Genomic DNA, 24,013 nt, shown 5'->3' on the forward strand with positions numbered 1-24,013 from the left:
GACGGGGTTCCAAATAAGTCTAGATCTGCAGAGATGGTTTGGAATTACAGCCCCCTCTTTCACCAGCCACGAGGCTGATCGCAGACACTATTAGTAGCCACCTAGCTACTTCTTGATTATGAAAGTAAATCAGGACATGTGAGCTCCAAAACTGTGGGCACACATTTCCAAGAGCTATATTGCAAATCACAAACGAGTTACTGTGATTTTATGCAGTGCTTGAAATGGAAAAATTAAAGTTCAGGTACTCTGTGCCACAGTACCTGCTTGTTTCCGAGAAGTGCCTGTACTCTCCAATTAAAAGTATTACGTTTCTCTTGAGATGGGCCGGTACTCTCCCTCTCAAACTAAAAAAGTGCCGGTACTTAGTACCAGACAGTACTGGCCCATTTAAAGCACTGGTTTTATGAATCACAGCCTATGCATGTATCCCATTCCGCCCACGTCCAATGCAACCACGTCTAAGATATATTTATTATACGACTTAAAGCAAGTTGATCAATACATACTGTTATTGAATGGATTATATTGGATCTACTACACACTAAATCTGGTGAATCCTTACTAATTGTGGGAAACAGTTTTCCAGAAAGTTATGATCGTGTGCACTCCTGAGCTGTGGAATGGCCGTCTGGTTTACAGCGTCTTATTTGCTACGTTTAATTCTCCATGACACCAAATGAAGAAGGGAAAGATTGACATCGTTTTCGATTTTCATTTGACAAATGAGAAGACTTTTTTTCCAAAAAGAAAGGTTTAATTTAATAAAAGAAAACAATTGTACACCTATAAAACACACTGTTCAATAAATAGAGCCCTCATTGTCCGTTATGTCAGCATCACCCACATAAAAGAAATACACTCAGGACAGCGTTAACTTGTCTACTCTAAACGTTTGAATGTTAAACTCTGCATTCGCAAAATGCATTGTCAAGGGCAGTCTCCAGATGTTCCCATCTGCTACTGGACGCGGTTCTATTGTAGAGTCTTGTTATGGCTAAAATGCTTTTCCTGGTTTCCTCATAAAGCGATATTGATATGAGGAGTGTATGAAAAAGAGAGGCGTATCTCTCCAGCACAAGTCCACTTCCAGATGCTGCGCGCATTACGTCGGCACGGCACTGGGGTGATTTCTTTCTCCGTGATGTCTTCGATTGCGGCTTTTCTTAATGTCCTGCACGTGCTTCCACTTGGCCCCACCCTTGTTCCGCTGCCGTCTTTTCTCCTTGTGCCACATCTGTTCGCAGTACTCGTCAAGGCTGAAGCTGGGGCTGCTGAGAAGTTGGATGTAGTCTTTGTACCTCAGCCTTGACTCTGCTATTAAATCTTTGACACGCCCCTCTTCCTCCTCCAGTTTCTGTGTGTTTTCCATCTGCTCGTTCTCGATGACTTTCACAGTCAGCTTCACCACGGTGTGGACGAAGGTGTGCTCTTTCGCCTTGCAGTGGTAGACGCCGGAGTCCCTTTTTTGCAGACTTCGAATCAGGAGCCCATATTCAGTCTTGATGAACCTTTCCTCCGGTGGGAGCTATTGGATTAAAAAGAAAACGCACAACATCAGATGAAACAGAACACAGACCAATCACACGTGCTACATACTTTCTTGGCCTACAATCCCCACCCTATTGGGTGGGGGGCAGTACCAAGGGGCACAACATCAGATGAAACAGAACACAGACCAATCACACGTGCTACATTCTTTCTTGGCCTACAATGATTTATTCCTCTTTTCCTTGAACAAAATGCAATAATGTATATTCAATGCTCCTGTTTAATTTAATAAATATGGTTTTCGAGAAAACCTCAAACGGTCTCTATCTTGTGCATTGGGAATACAACATAGTAAAACACGTATTAATAAAGGAGAAGTGGACAGACAGTATAGAAAATAAGGGGGGTTCACTTCTTGTCAGTGCTAGTGCTTGTGCTAACAGGATCTGCACATACGGGAAGTTGCCTCCATGTGCCTAAACTGAATTTTGTGCGTACATCTGGAAGATGTGGACAGTGCAGATTTCAAAACTTCACTTGTTCTCTGTGACGCACTGACATTGGCCAGTCATTTTCTTCCCATACAGTCGCCCAATCCTAGTGTATAGTTGCCCTAAGAAAAAGTGCAATGGAAGCATGTGACATAAATATCCACATCTGCATAATGGACTCTGTACTTCACCGCTAAAGGAAGGCGTGAGCAAAGGGGCAGGAAAAACATTTGCTTTGACATTTACAGGTCCATAGTGGTCCATACTTCTCACTGTGCTTCTTCGGTGACATGGGGTAGAGTCAGAAGTCTGAGGACATCAGTCTCATGTCACTTCACCTATGTGCCTATTGAATCCAATGTGTTACAGAACAGCAAATTACCACTTCGACAGTTGTTGTTCCTTTAGATTTAGGAGGAATGAACACATTTACTTTGCTGAATCCGGTCGCTCTGATTTCAGAATTTTTGACCAGCTTTAAGCATGTCCCTGGGGAATTTGGGCTAGCTTTATTCTCGCAAAACAACCCAAACAGTGAAATCAGGATTGGCTTTTGTGAAGAGTTGAGTCCTGAAATAGGTGTTTCCTCCAGACTTAGCAGAACCTCAGGAAAAGCAAAAACAAACATGTTGGTTGAGAAATAAATCAATAAGAGTTCTAGGGGCTCTTTTTGTGATGCGCCGGTGGTGCTAAACACTGCTCCATATTTACAAGATTGCCACTTTTTTTGCCACTTTTTTGGGTGTTATGTCTCCTTGTAAATATGGGCCCCTCCAACGCAGTTTTCTGCATCAGTGGGGCGTGCAATGGGTGTTGCAGTGGGTGTTTCACCGCAACACCCATTGATTTTGACACTGCCTCAGATTTACAAGTTGTCGTAAACCTGAGGCAGCACCAAAAACTAAAGCTACCCCAGGGGTGGCGTTAGCATGGCAAAACGAGGAGGAATGCTTTTATTCCTCCTTGTTTTTTGCCTTTTCCATGTGTGCTGTATTCTGCATGATAGAACAATCATTCCGAAACGACACTTTGGTACTTTTATGTTTGCTGCATTTTGCAGCACACATAGAAGGGCAAATCGCCATATTAGATTGTTTATGTGCAGGAAGGGACACCTTTCTGCACATAAACAATCTATCCCTTCAACGCAGACACCCTTGCACAATGGTTCAAGGATGCCTGCGTTGGCACAGGCAGCTTAACTTAGCGCCAGCGCAAGGTGAAACGCAGGGCTGCACTGTATTCCTGTAAATACAGTGCATCCCTGCATTTCAAAAAGTGGCACAGCACGGTGCTGCTATTTTTGGCTCAGCACCGCGCTATGCCACTTTGGCTTAAATCAGGGCCCTAGTTTTTTAAGCGCTCCAAAAACATACAAAGGATTTTTAATGAAAATATTTGTGATGATATTTGAAGGACAAGGAGAAACACTAACAATCAGTTGTTAAAACCCAAATAAGGTATTGTTTTGCACACACAGGGAAAAAATCTGTTGTAACATATGTGTGCAAGTGATTGTGCATTATTATACTAATAGAGGTGGTATATAAACTGCGCTACAAAAGGCAAGTTATTTTTAGCACTTAATAATAGTCGCTAATTACTACTCAACTGATATGTACTAATGTAATCTACATGAAGCATGAATGTTTGAGTTAATCCTCCAAAGATTACCATTTATGCCTTGCTGGGTACAAATAGATATTTTAGGAAAGGCATAAGCCTCATATTACTTGGTAGGATATAAAATTGTGAATTTCAGGGTGCAAAAACATCTATTAAAAAACAGTACAAAACATTGTACTGCCTTATGACTTAAACGTGAGCTGCTAGTTATAATCAAGGCTCTGCAGCAGGCAAACTAACCATCTAAGATATTTTATGATGATTGAGACATAACCAACTGACTACGCATATGCCTCTGTAGCACATGCATTTATTGCCAAGCTACATTATTAGATCCTGAGAGTTGATGGATATAGATAACTTTCTACAATCAGTGCCTTAACCTCCTCACCTACACTACTAGGAGATATATTTGGAAAGTAGACGTCCCTGATAACAAAGCTACATAGGTGATCTTACTATAGTTAGAACCGGAGAGCAACCCGAAGACTACAGGTTGTAACTGAGTCATTATATAGTCATCTTTCCTTTTGGGGTGAATAAAATAAGCACCATTCACTTGGATGATAACTCCTGAAACCAGCTCAACTAGAGGGAGGAGGCCACCCACAACGTTCCGAAGCGCCAAAGGCGCCATAATTGGGACTCCCGCTTCCACTGCGCGCATCACTCTGCACTTGGACACAGGGCGGAAGGCTAGGCTGAATCACACCTCCCAGCTTTATATTTACATATACACAATGACTTTTTAAACTTTGCTATTATTTTGGCATACAGTGTTACAGGGTCTGAAACTTCAATTAGGCCAGAACTAGCACCATAATCTCTGGATTTCAGGTACTAAGCCATAGATAGTATACAACTACATAAGGAGGTGGTAAATCTATATCCATCATTGTTAAGAGAAAGGTGGGGAGGCAAAAGGTAGACACGGAACCCGGCCGCACAGCAATTGACTCCATCCTAGTTAGAGCGGTGGGGGTCATCTCATAAGAAATTGACCTTGCGGAAAGACATTTATCTCTGGGGACAGCAGGATTGGGAGAGGCTATAGGGGGAACCCTAGCACCACATGAATATACACCAGCTATCCACCCCTAGCTGACACAGTGGCTCTGATGAATGGAGATTCCTTGATAGAACCTATGTCCCCCACAACTAATAACCCCACATCACCAAGCCAGTAACATATTATAAAAAGAAAGAAACATTGCAGAAGGGGGGCTGATAGTCACCTGGGCCCTATCATGGACTGTGAGAAAACAGGGCTGATTGCAGAGGCCCCATAACTTTTTGCCCCCATTTTCCTCTTTTTGCTGGTGTTTTCCTGACTTTGATGGTGCCCTGGGTACTGCTAACCAGTCCCAGGGCCTGTGCTCTGTGTAAAATGGATATGCAAATTAGGCTAATTATAATTGGCTAAGTTAACCTACCTATAAGTCCCTAGTATATGGTAGGGCATGTAGGTTTAGGGACCACAGCATAGGTGGTGCACACCTAGGTGCACCGCTGAGGTGCCCAGTGTCATTTTAAAAGCAAGCCTGCCTTGCTGGCTGCTTTTAAATTAAAGTTATATGCAAATTCAACTTTGGAATTAAAGGTACTTCCAAAGTCTTAAACTACCTTATTTTTACATATAAGTCACCCCTAAGGTGTGCCCTATGTGCCCCTAGGGCTGGGTGCCATGTAACTATAAGCAGGGACTTTATAAAAATAGATTTATAAGCCCTGATGAGGTAAAAACAGCCAAATTCGTTTTTCCCTCATTGAAGTAAATGGCCTTCATAGGCTAGAATGGGCAGACTTTATTTTAAATTTTAAAGTCTCCTTAAATGTTACATACCAAGAATTTGGTATCAAATTAATTGTTGTAATAAATCCCACCACTTCCAGTTGTTGGATTTAATATAACTTGTTCAGGTAAAAAGTTTAGACTTTACCTAAAAAGTTGCCAATTTCAGCTCTGCATTGTTTTTGCTGCTGTGCTCTGATTGGCCAGCCTGCAGCAGCTTCTGCCAGGCTGCCTTGATGAGGTGTGAAGTGGCCTGGCTTCACACAAAGGAATGTGCTTGGGGGAGAGAATCTCCCCTCAGCAGATGGTGAGGCAGGAAGGGGGAGGGCTGCCAAACTGGTCTTCAAAGGCAGAGAAGGACATTTGGAGCACCCAGTAACACCCCCACATCCTGCAACCCCAGACAATTAGGTGCCCCCTTGATTAGATTAGGAGAGGGCAGGAGAGGGGTGTGTTTATGATTTTTAGCCACACCAGTGGGTGGGCTCAGCCAGATGTAACCTCCAAAAATCAGATTCATCCATGTTGGATTTTTAGAGACTGTTGCCTTCTGGGATGGATTTTTGCCACACTTCCCAGGAAGTGGTCATCACAGGGGGACGACCCTGTCCCTGATTGGAGAACCAGGGCCCCCCTGCTTTTCACCCAGGAGCAAGGATAAAACTGGCAGACCTGCACCCACACCTGAGATCCCCACCAAATTTCAAGAAGAAGGAACTAAAGGAGAAGAAGGACTGCCCTGCTGGACCCCTGGCCTGCACCTGGACCCTGCACTCAGAAGGACTGCACCAGCTGCACACTTGGGCTTCACCACAAGAAGGACTTTGCCTGGCTTCAACTGGTTCAAGGAGGGACTCCCTGTTTGCTACAGGTGAAAAATTGCTATCCAGAGTCCCCTGCACCAACTCCTGAAAAAGTGACCAGCTGACCACTGTCCAGTGGCCAAAAAGGAGTTTGCGCCAGGTGCATTCTGGGAGTTGAAGTCCGCACCCCCCAAGGACCATCACAGAACTTCTGGACCCTTGGGGTGAGCTGTGGACCCCAAAAGAACCTTAAAAGAACATCTGGGTGAAGCCCCAGAAGTTTGGAGAAGATTTGACAAATTTTGTAAAAAAGCTCCAGAGAGGGACCGACCCGCCACGGAAATTCTAGCCGGCTTGCCTCAACCGCGACCCGGCCTGATTTGGTGGTTCGTCCCGGTAAAGAAAAATCTCCGAATAAGAGACTAAGGCCCGTATTTATACTTTTTTTGCGCCGCATTTGCGTCGTTTTTTGACGCAAAAACGGCGCAAACTTGCAAAATACCATTGTATTTTGTAGGTTTGCGCCGTTTTGCGTTAAAAAAGCGGCGCAAATGCAGTGCTAAAAAAAGTATAAATACGGGCCTAAGTCTGAAGGTAAAAAGTTGACCGGGACCTCCCAGCCATCGTATCCGAGAAGGGCTCCATGGACATCGGATCAAGATCCAGGTTTACCCCGGTCGAAGGATGTTCACCTCGAAAAAACGACTAAGTCCGAAGGTAAAAATCTCCACCGAGGAATCCAGCATCGCTTATCCGGACAAGGGCTCCAGGAGGTCGGATTCGACTGGCAGGTTCGTCCCGCTGAAGAAAATCTTCAAAATAAAGAGTAAGGCCCTCATTCTGACCTTGGCGGGCGGCGGAGGCCGCCCGCCAAAGTCCCGCCGTCAGGTTACCGTTCCGCGGTCGAAAGACCGCGGCGGTAATTCTGACTTTCCCGCTGGGCTGGCGGGCGGTCTCCTTCAGACCGCCAGCCAGCCCAGCGGGAAAGAGGCTTCCACGATGAAGCCGGCTCGGAATCGAGCCGGCGGAGTGGAAGCTGTGCGACGGGTGCAGTTGCACCCGTCGCGTATTTCACTGTCTGCGCAGCAGACAGTGAAATACATGTAGGGGCCCTCTTACGGGGGCCCCTGCAATGCCCATGCCAGTGGCATGGGCACTGCAGGGGCCCCCAGGGGCCCCGCGACCCCCCCTACCGCCATCCGGATCTCGGCGGTCCGACCGCCGGGATCTGGATGGCGGTAGGGGGGGTCAGAATCCCCGCGGCGGTGCAGCAAGCTGCGCCGCCGCGGAGGATTCAATGGGGCCGCGGTACACTGGCGGGACCCCGCCAGTGGTGCCGGTCCGACCGCGGCTTTACCGCCGCGGTCGGAATCCCCATTGGAGCACCGCCGGCTTGTCGGCGGTGCTCCCGCGGTCCTCCGCCCTGGCGGTCAAAGACCGCCAGGGTCAGAATGAGGGCCTAAGTCAGAAGGTAACTTTTTAACCGAGGCCTCCCGCGACCTGTAGCCGAGCAGGGCTCCATCGCGGTCGGCCTGAAAGTTTGACTTTGCCCCGGTCGAGGTGCAACCAGATGACCCGATTGGCGCTTTTTGTTTCTAAGCGCTAGAAAAGTAATAATTCTTTAAAAATTCATATCTCCGGTTCCCCTGAACCGATTTTAATCGTTTTTGTGTCATTTTAAAGATAAAAATATAAACTATTTTTATAAATTGGTTTTGGATTTTTAAACTGTTTCCTGTGTTTTATTTGATTACTGTTTTGTGATATTTGAATGCTTTACACTTTGTCTCCTAAGTTAAGCCTTGACGCTCGTTGCCAAGCTACCAAGGGTTGAGCTGGGATTAATTTACTGAGACCTAACTGTACCTAGGTGGAGGTTAGTGGCTTGTTGCTAGGTGTAGGTACCTACCTGCCCTTACTAATAACCCATTTTCCAACATTTTTGGAAGCAGCGACGGGATCCTGTACTTGTGTTCAATATCACGTTACAGTTTTAAGTAAAACAAATTAAAAATCCTTTAAATTGTCCTAGTGCAAAAATTGTTTTTAATTTTTAATTTGGATTAATTTCAATTATTGAATTTTTGTAATTTTTCTAAATTCTTGTTTCCAATTTTTGCAAAAAGTTTTTGTTGACACAAAACTAGGGAACCATGGAGCTTGATCTGGCTAGCCTACCCACACTGACAGTAGTCCAGCTTAGGGGGTTGTGTATTGAAAGAGGGTTGCCTGCAACCACTGATCTCAGGAAGCAAATCCTGATCAAATCCCTGACAGCATGGGCTGAGGCCCAAGAGGTAGAGTCAGAGGAAGCTCCAGAGGAGGGAGAAAAAGGGGAGGATGCTAACTCTAACCACTCAAGGGAGGGAAGGCATCTGAGCCTAAGTGAGGATGAGGAAGAACGGTCCTCAGTTGATACAGTCACTAGGGGCAGACCCAAAGCTAGTGGTAGGAAGGGGGTCCCTTCAGGAGGAGAGAACCCATCCATCAGAGAAAGAGAGCTAGAGGCCCAGCTAGCATACATAGCTTTGGAAGCAGACAAGCTGGCCCTAGAAAAGAAAAAGTGGGCATACAAAGAGAAAAGAGATGGAGGCAGCGATAAAGAAGCTGAGGTGTCCATGGGTGGGGGAGTTTGCCCCAGATTACCCAAGAGGGTGGTTCCTGCTTATGTAGAGGGGGATGACATAGATAAGTGGCTGGGGGCCTTTGAGAGGGCACTCCAAATGAGAAGGGTTAGGCCTCAATACTGGGGTTCCCTTTTGTGGGAGTTGGTCCCCAACTCAGGGAGGGATAGGCTTCTGACCTTAAGGGGGGAGGAGGCAGATTCATACCCTAGTATGAAGAGGTGCTTAGCCAAGAAGTTTGGTCTGACCCCAGAGCAATATAGAATGAAGTTCAGGGACACCCAGAAGGCCAGTACCCAGTCTTGGGTTGACTTTGTGGACATTTCACTAAAGGCACTAGAGGGCTAGATTATTGGTAACAAAGTAGATACTTATGAGGGGTTATACAATCTGATCATGAGAGAGCACATCTTGACCAATTGTACCCAAGAAAGGTTACGCCAGCATCTAGTGGACTCTAAGCAGACCAACCCTAGAGAGCTAGGGGAGGCAGCTGATGAGTGGTTGAGAACCAGGGTGGTTGTCAAGTCCCAGGGGGGAGACTCCAAGAAGGGGGGGACAGGTCCCCAAAAACCTAAGGAGGGAGGTGGTAAGCCCACCACAGAGACTCCCTCTGTACCCCAGAACCCTAAGAAGGAGGAGAGTAAATCCCACTCCCACTCCGACAAGCAGAGACAGGGAGAACCAGGGTTAAAAAAGCTCTTGGACAGTAGGGCTTGCTTTGACTGTCAGCAGACAGGTCACTTCAGAGGAGATGCAGCCTGTCCAAAGAAGGTGGTTAGCATTGGGCTGTCCAGTGTAGCCATGGAGGAGGATTCCTCAGATGACGAAGTCCTATTAGCATTGAGCTGGGAGACAGGACCAGATGGTAAGCTGGTAATCCCTGAGGGTGGGAGTAGGCACTTCCACCACATTCAAGTGAATGGGATCCCTACCACTGGCCTGAGAGACACCTGTGCCAGTCACACTATAGTGAGTGACCGGTTAGTGACCCCAGACATGTATGTCCCAGGAAAGACAAAGAAAGTCAGGATAGCCACAGGGGAGGTCACCTCCAAACCTGTAGCCATAGTGCCCCTAGAGAGGGAGGGTATCCTTGACTGGATTAGGGTGGTAGTCAGTGCTGACCTTCCCCTAGATTGTATCCTGGGCAATGACCTCCCAGAGGTGAGTCTGGTCACAGATGGGGTGGTCGCCCAGGGCGCCCCCCCAACCCAAAGTCCTGGGGAGTCAGTCCCTACAGTTAGGAGACAGGGGTCCCCAAGAAAAGGAAAGAAGAAAAGGAAGGGTAGGCCACTCTTAAAGAGAGTTCCAGGGAGCCAAGGGCCTTCTGCCCCAGTAAGGGGGGAGCCCAGAGTTGGCACTGGTGAGGCCTCACCTGACCCCAAGGAAGTCCTGAGTAGTCAGGCAGCTGTCCAGATGCAAGGTGTTGCCCCTGCACTGACAGAAGGGAGAGTGGAAGGAGGGTGTCTGCCACAGGAGGTGGTAGCCCCCCACTCTAGACAGCAAGAGGAGCGCCAGGACCCCAAAGAAGCCCCTAAAGCAGCTCAGCCACCTGTCAGTGGAGAGCTTAGGGTGTGGTTCTGGGTACTGACAGCTGTCAGTAGCCTCTGCTGGGTGCTAGCCTTCCTGGCAGCAATGTACTTGGCCTGGGAGGCAGACCCCAGGGACAATAGCAAAGTAGGCCCCCTGACCCTATTGGTCATGGTGGGGTTGCTCAAGTGTTGGGTGACCTCTTCGGGTAAGCTAGGTGTTGCCCTAGCAAAGTTTGGAGTAGGGGAGGTGGGCACCTCACTACCCAAGTTGGCAGAGAGAAAGGAGGAAGACCCCCCTAGAGGAAAGTTTCAGTTTGAGTTGGGTCCATTTACTGTTGGGATGGCTTCACTACCCATAGGGAGTGACCCTGACAGGAGGATTTAAGGCAGAGTAGGCCCTGCAAAGGGACAGCCAGTTTTCTTCACTGTCTTCCTCGCCTAACAAGCCAGGAAGACTCTCCCAGGGTTGGGCTGAGTCTCCTGGGCGTGTGGGCTGGGGGGGGGTTGTGTGAGAAAACAGGGCTGATTGCAGAGGCCCCATAACTTTTTGCCCCCATTTTCCTCTTTTTGCTGGTGTTTTCCTGACTTTGATGGTGCCCTGGGTACTGCTAACCAGTCCCAGGGCCTGTGCTCTGTGTAAAATGGATATGCAAATTAGGCTAATTATAATTGGCTAAGTTAACCTACCTATAAGTCCCTAGTATATGGCAGGGCATGTAGGTTTAGGGACCACAGCATAGGTGGTGCACACCTAGGTGCACTGCTGCGGTGCCCAGTGTCATTTTAAAAGCAAGCCTGCCTTGCTGGCTGCTTTTAAATTAAAGTTATATGCAAATTCGACTTTGGAATTAAAGGTACTTCCAAAGTCTTAAACTACCTTATTTTTACATATAAATCACCCCTAAGGTGTGCCCTATGTGCCCCTAGGGCTGGGTGCCATGTAACTATAAGCAGGGACTTTATAAAAATAGATTTATAAGCCCTGGTGAGGTAAAAACAGCCACATTTGTTTTTCCCTCATTGACGTAAATGGCCTTCATAGGCTAGAATGGGCAGACTTTATTTAAAATTTTAAAGTCTCCTTAAATGTTACATACCAAGAATTTGGTATCAAATTAATTGTTGTAATAAATCCCACAACTTCCAGTTGTTGGATTTAATATAACTTGTTCAGGTAAAAAGTTTAGACTTTACCTAAAAAGTTGCCAATTTCAGCTCTGCATTGTTTTTGCTGCTGTGCTCTGATTGGCCAGCCCGCAGCAGCTTCTGCCAGGCTGCCTTGATGAGGTGTGAAGTGCCCTGGCTTCACCCAAAGGAATGTGCTTGGGGGAGAGAATCTCCCCTCAGCAGATGGTGAGGCAGGAAGGGGGAGGGCTGCCAAACTGGTCTTCAAAGGCAGAGAAGGACATTTGCAGCACCCAGCAACATCCCCACATCCTGCAACCCCAGACAATTAGGTGCCCCCTTGATTAGATTAGGAGAGGGCAGGAGAGGGGTGTGTTTATGATTTTTAGCCACACCAGTGGGTGGGCTCAGCCAGATGTAACCTCCAAAAATCAGATTCATCCATGTTGGATTTTTAGAGACTGTTGCCTTCTGGGATGGATTTTTGCCACACTTCCCAGGAAGTGGTCATCACAGGGGGACGACCCTGTCCCTGATTGGAGAACCAGGGCCCCCCCTGCTTTTCACCCAGGAGCAAGGATACAACTGGCAGACCTGCACCCACACCTGAGATCCCCACCAAATTTCAAGAAGAAGGAACTAAAGGAGAAGAAGGACTGCCCTGCTGGACCCCTGGCCTGCACCTGGACCCTGCACTCAGAAGGACTGCACCAGCTGCACACTTGGGCTTCACCACAAGAAGGACTTTGCCTGGCTTCAACTGGTTCAAGGAGGGACTCCCTGTTTGCTACAGGTGAAAAATTGCTATCCAGAGTCCCCTGCATCAACTCCTGAAAAAGTGACCAGCTGACCACTGTCCAGTGGCCAAAAAGGAGTTTGCGCCAGGTGCATTCTGGGAGTTGAAGTCCGCACCCCCAAGGACCATCACAGAACTTCTGGACCCTTGGGGTGAGCTGTGGACCCCAAAAGAACCTTAAAAGAACATCTGGGTGAAGCCCCAGAAGTTTGGAGAAGATTTGACAAATTTTGTAAAAAAGCTCCAGAGAGGGACCGACCCGCCGCGGAAATTCTAGCCGGCTTGCCTCAACCGCGACCCGGCCTGATTTGGTGGTCCGTCCCGGTAAAGAAAAATCTCCGAAAAAGAGACTAAGTCCGAAGGTAAAAAGTTGACCGGGACCTCCCAGCCATCGTATCCGAGAAGGGCTCCATGGACGTCGGATCAAGATCCAGGTTTACCCCGGTCGAAGGATTTTCACCTCGAAAAAACGACTAAGTCCGAAGGTAAAAATCTCCACCGAGGAATCCAGCATCGCGTATCCGGACAAGGGCTCCAGTAGGTCGGATTCGACTGGCAGGTTCGTCCCGCTGAAGAAAATCTTCAAAATAAAGACTAAGGCCCTCATTACGAGCCTGGCGGTCTGTGACCGCCAGGCTCGCGGTTGGCGGGAGCACCGCCGACAGCCTGGCGGTGCCCCTTAGGGCATTCTGACCGCGGCGCTTTGGCCGCGGTCAGTGCAGGAAAACCGGTGGTCTCCCGCCGGTTTTCCGCTGCCCGTCAGAATCCTCCAAGGCGGGGCAGCATGCTGCGCCGCCTTGGGGATTCTGACACCCCCCTACCGCCATCCTGTTCCTGGCGGTTCGCCCGCCAGGAACAGGATGGTGGTATGGGGTGTCGCGGGGCCCCTGGGGGCCCCTGCAGTGCCCATGCCAATGGCATGGGCACTGCAGGGGCCCCCGTAAGAGGGCCCGCTTGTATTTCACTGTCTGCATAGCAGACAGTGAAATACGCGACGGGTGCAGTAGCACCCGTCGCACCTTCCCACTCCGCCGGCTCGATTACGAGCCGGCTTCATGGTGGGAAAGTCGTTTTCCCCTGGGCTGGCGGGCGGCCTTTTGAAGGCCGCCCGCCAGCCCAGGGGAAAACTCAAAATACCCGCCGCGGTTCGCCCGCCAGGAACAGGATGGCGGTATGGGGTGTCGCGGGGCCCCTGGGGGCCCCTGCAGTGCCCATGCCAATGGCATGGGCACTGCAGGGGCCCCCGTAAGAGGGCCCCGCTTGTATTTCACTGTCTGCATAGCAGACAGTGAAATACGCGACAGGTGCAGTAGCACCCGTCGCACCTTCCCACTCCGCCGGCTCGATTACGAGCCGGCTTCATGGTGGGAAAGTCGTTTTCCCCTGGGCTGGCGGGCGGCCTTTTGAAGGCCGCCCGCCAGCCCAGGGGAAAACTCTAAATACCCGCCGCGGTCTTCCGACCGCGGTACGGTATTTTGGCGGCTCCCGCCGGGCGCGCGGTGACCGCGCCCGGCGGGAGTCAGAATGACCCCCTAAGTCAGAAGGTAACTTTTTAACCGAGGCCTCCCGCGACCTGTAGCCGAGCAGGGCTCCATCGCGGTCGGCCTGAAAGTTTGACTTTGCCCCGGTCGAGGTGCAACCAGATGACCCGATTGGCGCTTTTTGTTTCTAAGCGCTAGAAAAGTAATAATTCTTTAAAAATTCATATCTCCGGTTCCCCTGAACCGATTTTAATCGTTTTTGTGTCTTTTTAAAGATAAAAATATAAACTATTTTTATAAATTGGTTTTGGATTTTTAAACTGTTTCCTGTGTTTTATTTGATTACTGTTTTGTGATATTTGAATGCTTTACACTTTGTCTCCTAAGTTAAGCCTTGATGCTTGTTGCCAAGCTACCAAGGGTTGAGCTGGGATTAATTTACTGAGACCTAACTGTACCTAGGTGGAGGTTAGTGGCCTGTTGCTAGGTGTAGGTACCTACCTGCCCTTACTAATAACCCATTTTCCAACATGGACAAAAATAGGGTACCCACTGACTGGAAAGATCTCACACTCCTCCTTGATAATTTGCTTAAACCTATCCTTACGAAACTGGATAAATTGGAGGAGGAGGTGGGTAAAATTCTGAAGATCTGCCAGAAACCCCTTCCACCTACACTGTCCCCTAACCATATTAACCCTGTGGCACGGAACACCATTTCTAATGTACCAGGCCACTAGCATGTTTCATGGGGCACAGATACATTAGACTTGCAAGGAATTGTAACAAACACTAATCTTGGGGCCCCTTTACAAGGCCAAGCTAGGAAAGCCCTAAATACAGCTCACCCTAGGCAAACAAGGTTTACCCTAGACTCTGATCACCCTTGTGCGTGGAACATTGCCTCTAAGGACAGACTACCAGGTTCCGCCCAAGATGACCCTCACTTGAGACCTAAACATTCAGCTGCAGGACCCCATTCCTCGAATCACCTGAAATATAGCCCCACCCACCTCTATACAACAGAAGAACTGCCTATTGTCAATTTACCCCCGACACATGTCCCTATGTAATTACCATGACCAAAGTTCCCCCTCTATGGGCTGACCAGACAGAGCAACAAGGAGACCTGAAGAACAATGGTATGCATTGGTTAGCGCAGAACAATCTTTTCTCAATGAATTACCTCCACCAGATAATCCTATCCCAGAGAGTAGATGGGTGGGCCACCTAGGGAAAGAACAAGGGGGGGATTGTGTAATCATTGATTTCAGAGACCCCTGGATAGGTAGGGACATCCTGTGCAGGGCCTCTTTTCACCCCATAGATAGAGGTTCCCTTGAATTGTTCCTGCTAGGTGTGTTTTATAGACATTTACAACCAGGCCAGTCTGGACATCGATCTGTGTCCAGTATACCACCAAGGTATACACTGACATACCCAGGCCCCACTCTCACTAATAATGCACACGCTACCACCCCTTTACCCATAAGTAATAAATATCAGATATTAAGTTCATTATCAGAAAACAAATGACTGGTGAGTGAGGGGTCTGCAGACCCTGAGAGGATGAGGCAAAGGGTAAAGGAAACAACCAACCATAGGATAGATGCAAGCCTATCAGGCTCCCATTCGTCCTGCAGGAGAAGGATGAGATGGACATCAGGGATATAATATAAAATGGGAAGGGGGAACCAACTGAGGTAGCTCCAACTGCAGCAAGGTACGACAGAAAAGAATCATGGACCCAGGAACCTGTCAATAACACAATCGGGCACCACTATCTTGCTACATGGAATGTGCAGGGCCTATGCAGCAAAACTGTGACTGAAGAGAGGGGTTTATTAATCAGCATGCTAGATTTGCTTTGCATCCAAGAAACCTGGTGTACTACACCCATCTTTGTGCATGGATTTACCTCACATTCACTGCCAGCTACACCATCAACATCTAGGAAGGCCACGAAGGGGCTCTTGGTGCTTATTTCTAATAAACTCACTGTAGTGGTTAAAAAAGATCTCAATGGAGACCACACATTTTCAACTCTTGTGGCTGAAATACAAGAATAAGGTAGATATGTTCATAGTTAACTACTACAATAACATCTTTGACACCACCCGATGTAGGTTTGCCCATGCCCTGAACCAAATCCTAGACAAGTTTCTAAAATCCATCAGCTCCAATCCCATTAGCAGTTGGGCCGGGGACTTTAATATTCAGCCTTGCACACACACCTACCGCCGGTCTTGTGGATTTACTACCCCCTTTGGGACAGGATATGATAATTCTTCTCACAATGAGTATGGAGAAGCCCTTAATCTGATGTTGTCCACCTATGACCTAGCGCTTATGGAACGCAAGCATGGTGTTTCGACGAAATTATTCCAACTCACAGGGGCTCCAACTCAACCTCTGTTATAGACCACATTATCCTGTCATCTTTCGCTCTAAATGGCACAGACACATTTTATACAGTGCTGACCTTTCTTAGTGATCATGACCCGATTATTCTTCCTACGTCCTTCTGGGGCGTAAGAGATATGTTTTATACCACCCTGAGTCAGATCTAAGTACATAGAACCACAGGGGTGAGACCGAAAGGGGAGGACGTTGTGCTTGCTGATATTCTGCGGGATGTTATATGTGGCTGTCAGCTGGAAGTAGGTTATTGCCTACAGGAGGATATTGAGGTCCCCAGGTTATTAAAATGTTTTGGGACTATTACCGCTTATATACAGGGGCTGCTGACCCACAGTCCACATCATAGATGACATTTGCATAAAAAGGGGGGGGTTCGATTAGGCCTGCATGAAAGCTAGGAGAAAGCTTAAAGAAGACACAGGAACAAAGGAAACAGGAACTAAGGGAAGAGGCATGGTACAAATTAGCCCTGGTGACAGAGTCTAATAATACTAAACTGTTTTGGGAAACCATTAATGCCACCTTTCTTTCAGAATAGATGCCTTCAGAGCAGGAATCCAGTGTAGACTGTGCAACATCGGTGGCCCATTACTCAGAGGTCTTCAGGGAAGGGACTGGGTCGGTAGATTTAATCAGGCAGAATAAACAGGGCCAACCTAATTTTTTAGAGCTCACAACAGATGCGGTTCAGTCTGCTATCCTTGCCAGAGCTGAAGGCAAGGCCCCAGGACCAGATGGTGTTCTGTTGGACGTTTTTAAATATAACATCTCCTTCTGGGTACCAATTTTGACTAGAAAAGGGGAGATAAGACCGACCCTAAAAACTATTGACCAATCTCACTGCTGGACTCCTCCTTGAAAACTTGTAGTAGAATATTATTGGAAAGTCTAAATGACTGGGTCATAGAAAATAACATGTTATGACCAGTTCAGTATGGTTTTAGGAAAGGCCTAGAAACCATAGAGCAATGTGTTAACCTAGACCTAATTATAGGAAAGTATACCAAGGCATAGAAAGGTGCACTATATGTAGGCTTTTCAGGCCTTAGTAGTGCTTTTGACCTAGTTAAACATGCTCTTTTATGGTCCGCCCTAATTGAGATAGGTGCCTCCAGGTATATCATCAACTTCTTGGCTGACCTGTATAGCGATCTGACATGTAAAGTCTGATTCGGCCAAGTTGGTGAATGTATCTCCCATTTCAAGATAGGTAGAAGTATCCGCCAAGGTTGTGTCCTTGCCCCGTTACTGTTTTCTCTATACATTAATGGGATAGACAACCATCTGAAGGGTTTACAGGCCGACACCCCGTATGTGGCCGGTCACCCAGTGCCTGCCCTGCTTTATGCAGACGATGTTGTCATGATCTCCAGAACACCCATAGGGCTCCAAAAGTGAATGTGTGGTTTTGAACAGTTTATGTCACTTAAGGATATGATAATCAATAAATCCAAAACATTTACTATGGTTTGTGGTAAGAAGGCTAAGAAATGTAGAAGCTTTTACATCCAGAATATGGAGATTAGTACAGTTGACTGCTTTAACTATCTGGGGGTATTATCCGCTAGCAACTGTAAGTGGGACCAGCTGGTCTGTTCGGGGAGGAACAAACGTAGATGAAACTCAGGTGCTATATTCAGATTTGCTAGCAAACTAGGGAGTTGTCCCATAGGCATCATGCTGGATATCTACATGTCCAGAAATGTCTCTACGGTTGTGTATGGTGCTGGGGTGTGGGGCCACACCAAAAGTGCTCCCATACAAATAGAAGAGAATTGCTTCTTAAAACGTATGCTTTGTCTACCCACTTCAGCCTCTAATTGGATCATGCACCAAGAAATGGGTTTAAAATATTTGGAAGATGTGCTACAGGTGAGACCCCCTGCTTTTATGGCATAGTATATGATCTAAGGAAGCGACTGGTTTCACTAAAGACCTTATACTGGACTGTATAAAATTGGATAATGTCATGTGTATACCCTGGATAGCTTTTATTGAATTCTCCTTTAAATCTGTTTTCAATAGATCTGTAACACATAATTCAGAGGACGTGCTGTCATTTTCAAAGAAATCCATCAATGACACTTTTATGAAATTTAAGGCAGACGCAAGGAAGCTAACTGAATCTACTAAAACCATTGTTGGTTTTTACTTATTATTCTCTTTGGATCTAAGTAGATTTGGCTATCTTTCCATGGTCACCAACATGCAGCACAGGTTCGTGTTAACCAGACTTAGGCTGGGTATAGCTCACCCACTTAGTAGCATTTCCCCATACTAGGCATTGCCCTTTAGAGTCAGACAGATGCCCCTGTGACGCAGTTAGCAAACAAAGCACCTTGCACTTCGTTTTATTCTGTAAATTCTATGAATTTATTAGAGCCACCTATCTTAAACCACTTTTCCATGTATTTAATATAAGAACTCTTCAGGAAACATTAAAACTCCTGTTAGCCGTAGACTCCCTGAATGTATGCTAAAGGGTAACAAATTTTATCTTAAAAGCTATACATATCAGGAAAAGTCTTATTGCACTCTAAATTTCGTTTTATGTATCAGTCGTATTATAACTATCTAAAATTGTTTATTTATAACTTCTATGAGCTCATTGTTTTATGTTTTATTGTTTTATTGTATACTATTATGCACTTTTATGGCTTACTTATGGTAAAGCCGAATAAAGATTATGAACTGAACTCCTGAAAACGTTGTTACTACATTGTAATGTGTCATTTGGACATGTTTGCACCTGCATTTGTAAAAAAAATAAAAAATATATGGTGGCGCCAAACTGCATGTCAGTTAAAGGTGGGTGGGACCTAAATTGGCGTTTTCCTTTTAGAGAAGTTGGCAACCCTATATCCAGTACTTTGCTACACATAAAGGACTGGGGTAAAACTGTGAGCAAAGTATCTGTGCTTACTTTTTGGCCCGAACCATTCCTGCAGGTCCTGATCACAAATAAGGACATGCAGGCTCACACACTTTAGACGGTCGGTTTAGAGGGGCATATTGCCCCTGTGAAATGTGTGGCTGTCATTTCTTGGATCAGGCTCTTAGGCCCATATTTATACTTTTTTTGCGCCACATTTGCATAATTGTTTGACACAAAAGCGGTGCAAACTTAGAAAATACAATTATATTTTGTAAGTTTGCACCACCTTTGTGTCAAAAAATGACATAAATGTGGTGCAAAAAAAATATAAATATGAGCATGTTTTTTTTTTTTTTCTTTTGGTCCAAAATATTCAATGGCCGTTGAATCATTCACACTTTTTTTTGTTGATACTCATACAAAATAAAAATAGCAGAGACACTCTCTTCTGCTTAAAAATAGAACGGTAGGTAATATTTAAATTCTGTAAAATTTCAAACTGAAAAAATCCTAAAAATAATGTGAACTTTTAGTCCAGGCTCCAAAGAATAACAATTATTCAGATGAACTTTAAAATAAAATTAGTGCAATTAGATGTTTGTGATCAAAGTATATCTGTCAGGTTTATTCTAATTGAAATGCAAACAGACTGCATTGATTTAAGGGATCTACAAATAATCAGATCTACAAATAATTGAACATAAAACATTTCTATAACACTCATAATTGGATGTGTTCTTTTTCACTTTTAAAAGTGTTTAGCAGTGCTTATGTGTAAATAAATAAGGCCCATATTTATGGGGAATTGGTGGAGGGCAGCGCCGCAAGGCTGTAAAAGGTGCTTTACCCAACGTCAATGAGAAAGCGCAAGAATGCTCTGCATTTCTGAAATATGGCACATTCCGTTTCATTCCCCCTGTCTTGTCACACAATTGTTTGCTTAGCGCCAATGCAGGCACCTTTGCATCATGGTGCAAGGGGCCTGCGTTGCATGCAGGGTTGTTTTTGTGTAGGAAGGGACACCTTCCTGAACAAAAACCGTCCTGAGAGGTATTTTCCTCTTTCTGCGGTACACATGGAAAAAGGAAACAACATGGAGAAAAAAAAATCTCCTTGTTACAACTGCTCTGTGGATGTATAAGGTTTTGGTGCTGCCCCAGGTTTATGTGATTCTGTAAATATGCGGCAGCATCAAAATCCCTGGTTGTTGCATTGGAAAACCCACTGCAACACCCACTGAACAACTCCCTGCAGCAGAATGAGGCAATGCTGTGACTTGCACTCCTTTGTATTACTCCCTATCTATGAGGCCATGTAAAGTCATGCAGAGTGGCTTTGCATGGCTCATAGATATGGTTGAGAGACCTGCGCCACCAGAGCATACAAAAGGTGACTCTCTGGTGGCAGAAGCCTTTCATAAATATGCCCCTAAGTGTCTGGCCCAAATTTTCCAAAGAGGCCCACCTAAAATCAAATGTTGGGATCACTAAATACTGAGGAGCATATTTATAATGCCCTAGTGCCACCCTGCACCACATTAACGTAATTATTTTTTACATTAATATGGCCCAACAAGCCCAAAATCACCACCCATTATTTACAGGGTGGCGCAATGCATGCATTGCGCCACTCTGTAAACCTTTGTGCTACATTATGCCTGCGCCAGGCATAATGTATGCAAAGGGGGCGTTCCCCTTTTAGGGGAGCCGGAAAAATGGCATAAGGAAATCTATAAGATTTCCTTGTGCCTTTTTTATGGCACTTTTAACGCCTGCTCAAGATGAGGCATTAAAAGGGGGCTTCCATTCTTTAGAATGGGGTCCTATGTACTCTGGAGGAGTAGCACCAATATTTTGGCACTACTCCTGCAGAGTACATCAACTGTGTCATGAAAAATGATGCTATTGCCCCCTACCCTGCGCCATTGTGTGCCGTATTTTAAATGTGGCGCACATATGGTGGTGATAAGGGGGTGCTAAGGGGTGCAGGGAAAGTGGTGCTGCACTCGGTGCAGCACCACTTTCCATAAATCTGCCCTTAAGTTCTTCTAGTTCTTATTTCCCCACATGCCTCGTTCATCAATCAGTATACTAGCTCTACTGCTAAATTGCACTGTTGTGGGTTCCTTTGCGTCCTTGCTTTCTGACTGTGCCACTGTTTTTCATCTTTCTCCTCTTTTTTTCTTTTCTCTCTCTTGTTCTGGGTTAAAGTCTGATGATTAAAAATAAAGCCCGTCCCTCAAAAAAGAACGCAAGTTGGCTCCACATGCAACCACTAACTCAAATTAAGTACTGGTGTTTGATTTCCCAACTGACCTATTAGAAACATACTTCAGGTGGACTGCACTGTGCAGAAATATACAAAAAATATGAAAACACACAAAATTACAACAAAATGAGCCATAGTGTTTGAGTTATTGTCACCTTAAATAAGCATATAAAGTATATTTAAAAAGTTTGTGAATATATTGCTTCCAATAAAAAACACAAGAGTGCAAAATTGTTCTGAGTTAAGACAGAGAATGAGTAAATGGCTGAAAGAGAGCAAGAGATTTAGGCCCATATTTATACTTTTTAGCGCCGCATGTGTGCAGCTTCTTGACGCAAAAGCAGCGCAAACTTACAAAATACAATTGAATTTTGTAAGTTTGCACCGCTTTTGCATAAAATAATAATGTAAATGCGGCGCTAAAAAAAGTATAAATATGGGCCTTACAGTACTATAAAATGTGCAAAGAGAAAGCCAGACATAAAGACTTATTTACAAGCCCCTAGCACCACCTTGTGTCACCCTAGCATCATTTTTTTTATGCTAAGGCTATGTTAAGAAGGCCTTTTTCCTGTGCTGTATTTAAAAAGTGGCACAATGCTTGCATTGTACGACTTTGTAAACCCTTGTGCTACATTATGCCTGCACCAGTCATAATGTATGGATGGCGGGCGTTCTGATGGAAGGAGGCCCAAAAAAAGGTTGCAGTGAAATTTACAACACTTCACTGCGCCATCTTTTCTTTCATTTTTTAACACTTGTTCAGAGAAGGCTTTAAATTGATGCACCAATTTGTGTTAATTTGCTGCACTAGCATCAACATTTTTTATGCTAGTGAAGCAAAGAGCCAAAATAGTGTCAAAAATGTTGACACTATTGTCCTAATGACCGCCATGGTGTGCAGTACTGTAAATACAGCGCAACCATGGTGTCGTTAGGTGGGGCAGGGGTGATACAAGAAAGGTGGTGCACCAGGACTGATGCACCACTTTCTTGTAAATATGTCTCTTTTAGAGTTTATGTTGTGGACTGAACAAGTTGCTTGCTTGAAAAAATAGTTTTGCAATTTGAATACTTTGAGTTTGCATTTTGTATATATTCTGCCATCTAGTGGTTGATTGAAAATGCTCTCTTGTTTTGTTGAAAAGCTGGTTAATGTTAAGTAAGGACTTACTCATTGGAGAGTCAGTAGTGGAATGAGATCAAATAGGGTTCTAAAACTTCCCATATATTAGTGTCTTCATTAGAATCTCTTGTTATGCTTTTTATATATATGTGTGATGGTCTTAATTATCTGCAACAAGAATCGGATGCTGATAAGTCTTTTTATGCTTTTTATATATATGTGTGATGGTCTTAATTATCTGCAACAAGAATCGGATGCTGATAAGTCTTTGAGAATTTCAAACTGCAAACATATTTTTACAATTTATACAGGTCAGCTAAGCAACAATTTTCGAAAGCAACATGAATCCGTTATACAGTCACTTGTTGCATTTACAAAGCTTTATTTTTAGTTATTGTAATTGAAACAGAAGTTCTAAATACACTCTTAATTCACACGTGTTCCACCTGTGAATCCATCCTCATTCCTGTGCAAGTCTGATAATGTTTAATTAATGTATGGGCAGAACTCCAAGTTTCAGTTCAAGAAACATCACCATTGTAGAATGTGTTCTAGGCACAATGTGTACTGCTTTCCATGCATATGTGTAAAACGATTGCATGTATAGAACAAACTATGGGGCAGATTTAAGAAAAGTGGCGCTGCATGAAATGCCACTATGTGTGTGCCATATTTAAGATACAGCGCACCATGGCAGTAGTTAGGGAACTAGTGTCAACATTTTTTACGCTAGTTTGGCTATTTTCAGGATTAGTATCAAAAATGTTGATGCTAATCCTGCAAAGCAGATTGAGGCCCTTTATAAACAATGGTGTGCCTCATTTTAACTCCAAAAACAAGGGGAGAGAGCCTTAACCTATCACCCTGAGAGGACAGGACACTGTGACACAGTAATTTAAAAAGGGTAACCCCGGAGGGAACTAAGAACTCTCCACCACTCAACAGAGTACTCAGAAACTCATTCACTCCACTGATTAATCTTAATAAAGGAATATCTAAAAAAATATTTAATAAATAATCCCATATAAAACAAAGACATAAACTCTTTAAAAAATCACACGAGCCCCACCAGGGACCACTAGAAGAAATCTAGGCTAAAGTAAATAATTTGGGAGACAAAACACAATACATCCTCCTTAGTCTATCATCTAATACTGTCCAAAGTTTGGCTAACTGGTCAACTGATTTGTGCACCACATTTCTAATCTATTTTAGGCCAGTTCCAATGGGTCCAGCAATCCAACTTGCGTCAACGCGTTTCGGTGGTCTTTCAAAGTCCTTCCACCACCTTCCTCAGGATGATTATATATTCTCTCAACACATTCATTTCATGTCTGTACAAAAATAAAGGATAAACGAAAAATACATAAATTCCCAATCTTTCTACACTCCCCATGTGTCTAAAACCTTCTCCAAAAATATAACACCCTTAATTAAATCTTCCCAATGCTACCTATAACCCCATGTCTTTGTTTTATATGGGATTATTTAATAAATATTTTTCCAGATATTCCTTTATTAAGATTGTTCATTGAAGTGAATGAGTGTCTGAGTAGTGT

The 24,013-nt window shown here is 45.2% G+C and overlaps 1 protein-coding gene across 1 annotated transcript in view; it reads right to left on the reverse strand.

Moving 5' to 3' along the window:
* Positions 1-742: 742 nt before the first annotated feature.
* The window catches only part of SEMA3D (semaphorin 3D), a 358,213-nt gene continuing 334,942 nt past the window's right edge, over positions 743-24,013 (reverse strand). Inside the window, exon 18 of the mRNA XM_069228712.1 lies at positions 743-1,528. Coding sequence (XP_069084813.1) covers positions 1,106-1,528 — 423 coding nt within the window. The 3' untranslated portion in view covers positions 743-1,105. The remainder of the gene's footprint in view (positions 1,529-24,013) is intronic.

The sequence above is a fragment of the Pleurodeles waltl genome, chromosome 4_1 (assembly GCF_031143425.1).
Source record: "Pleurodeles waltl isolate 20211129_DDA chromosome 4_1, aPleWal1.hap1.20221129, whole genome shotgun sequence".
NCBI classification, from domain to species: Eukaryota; Metazoa; Chordata; class Amphibia; order Caudata; family Salamandridae; genus Pleurodeles; species Pleurodeles waltl.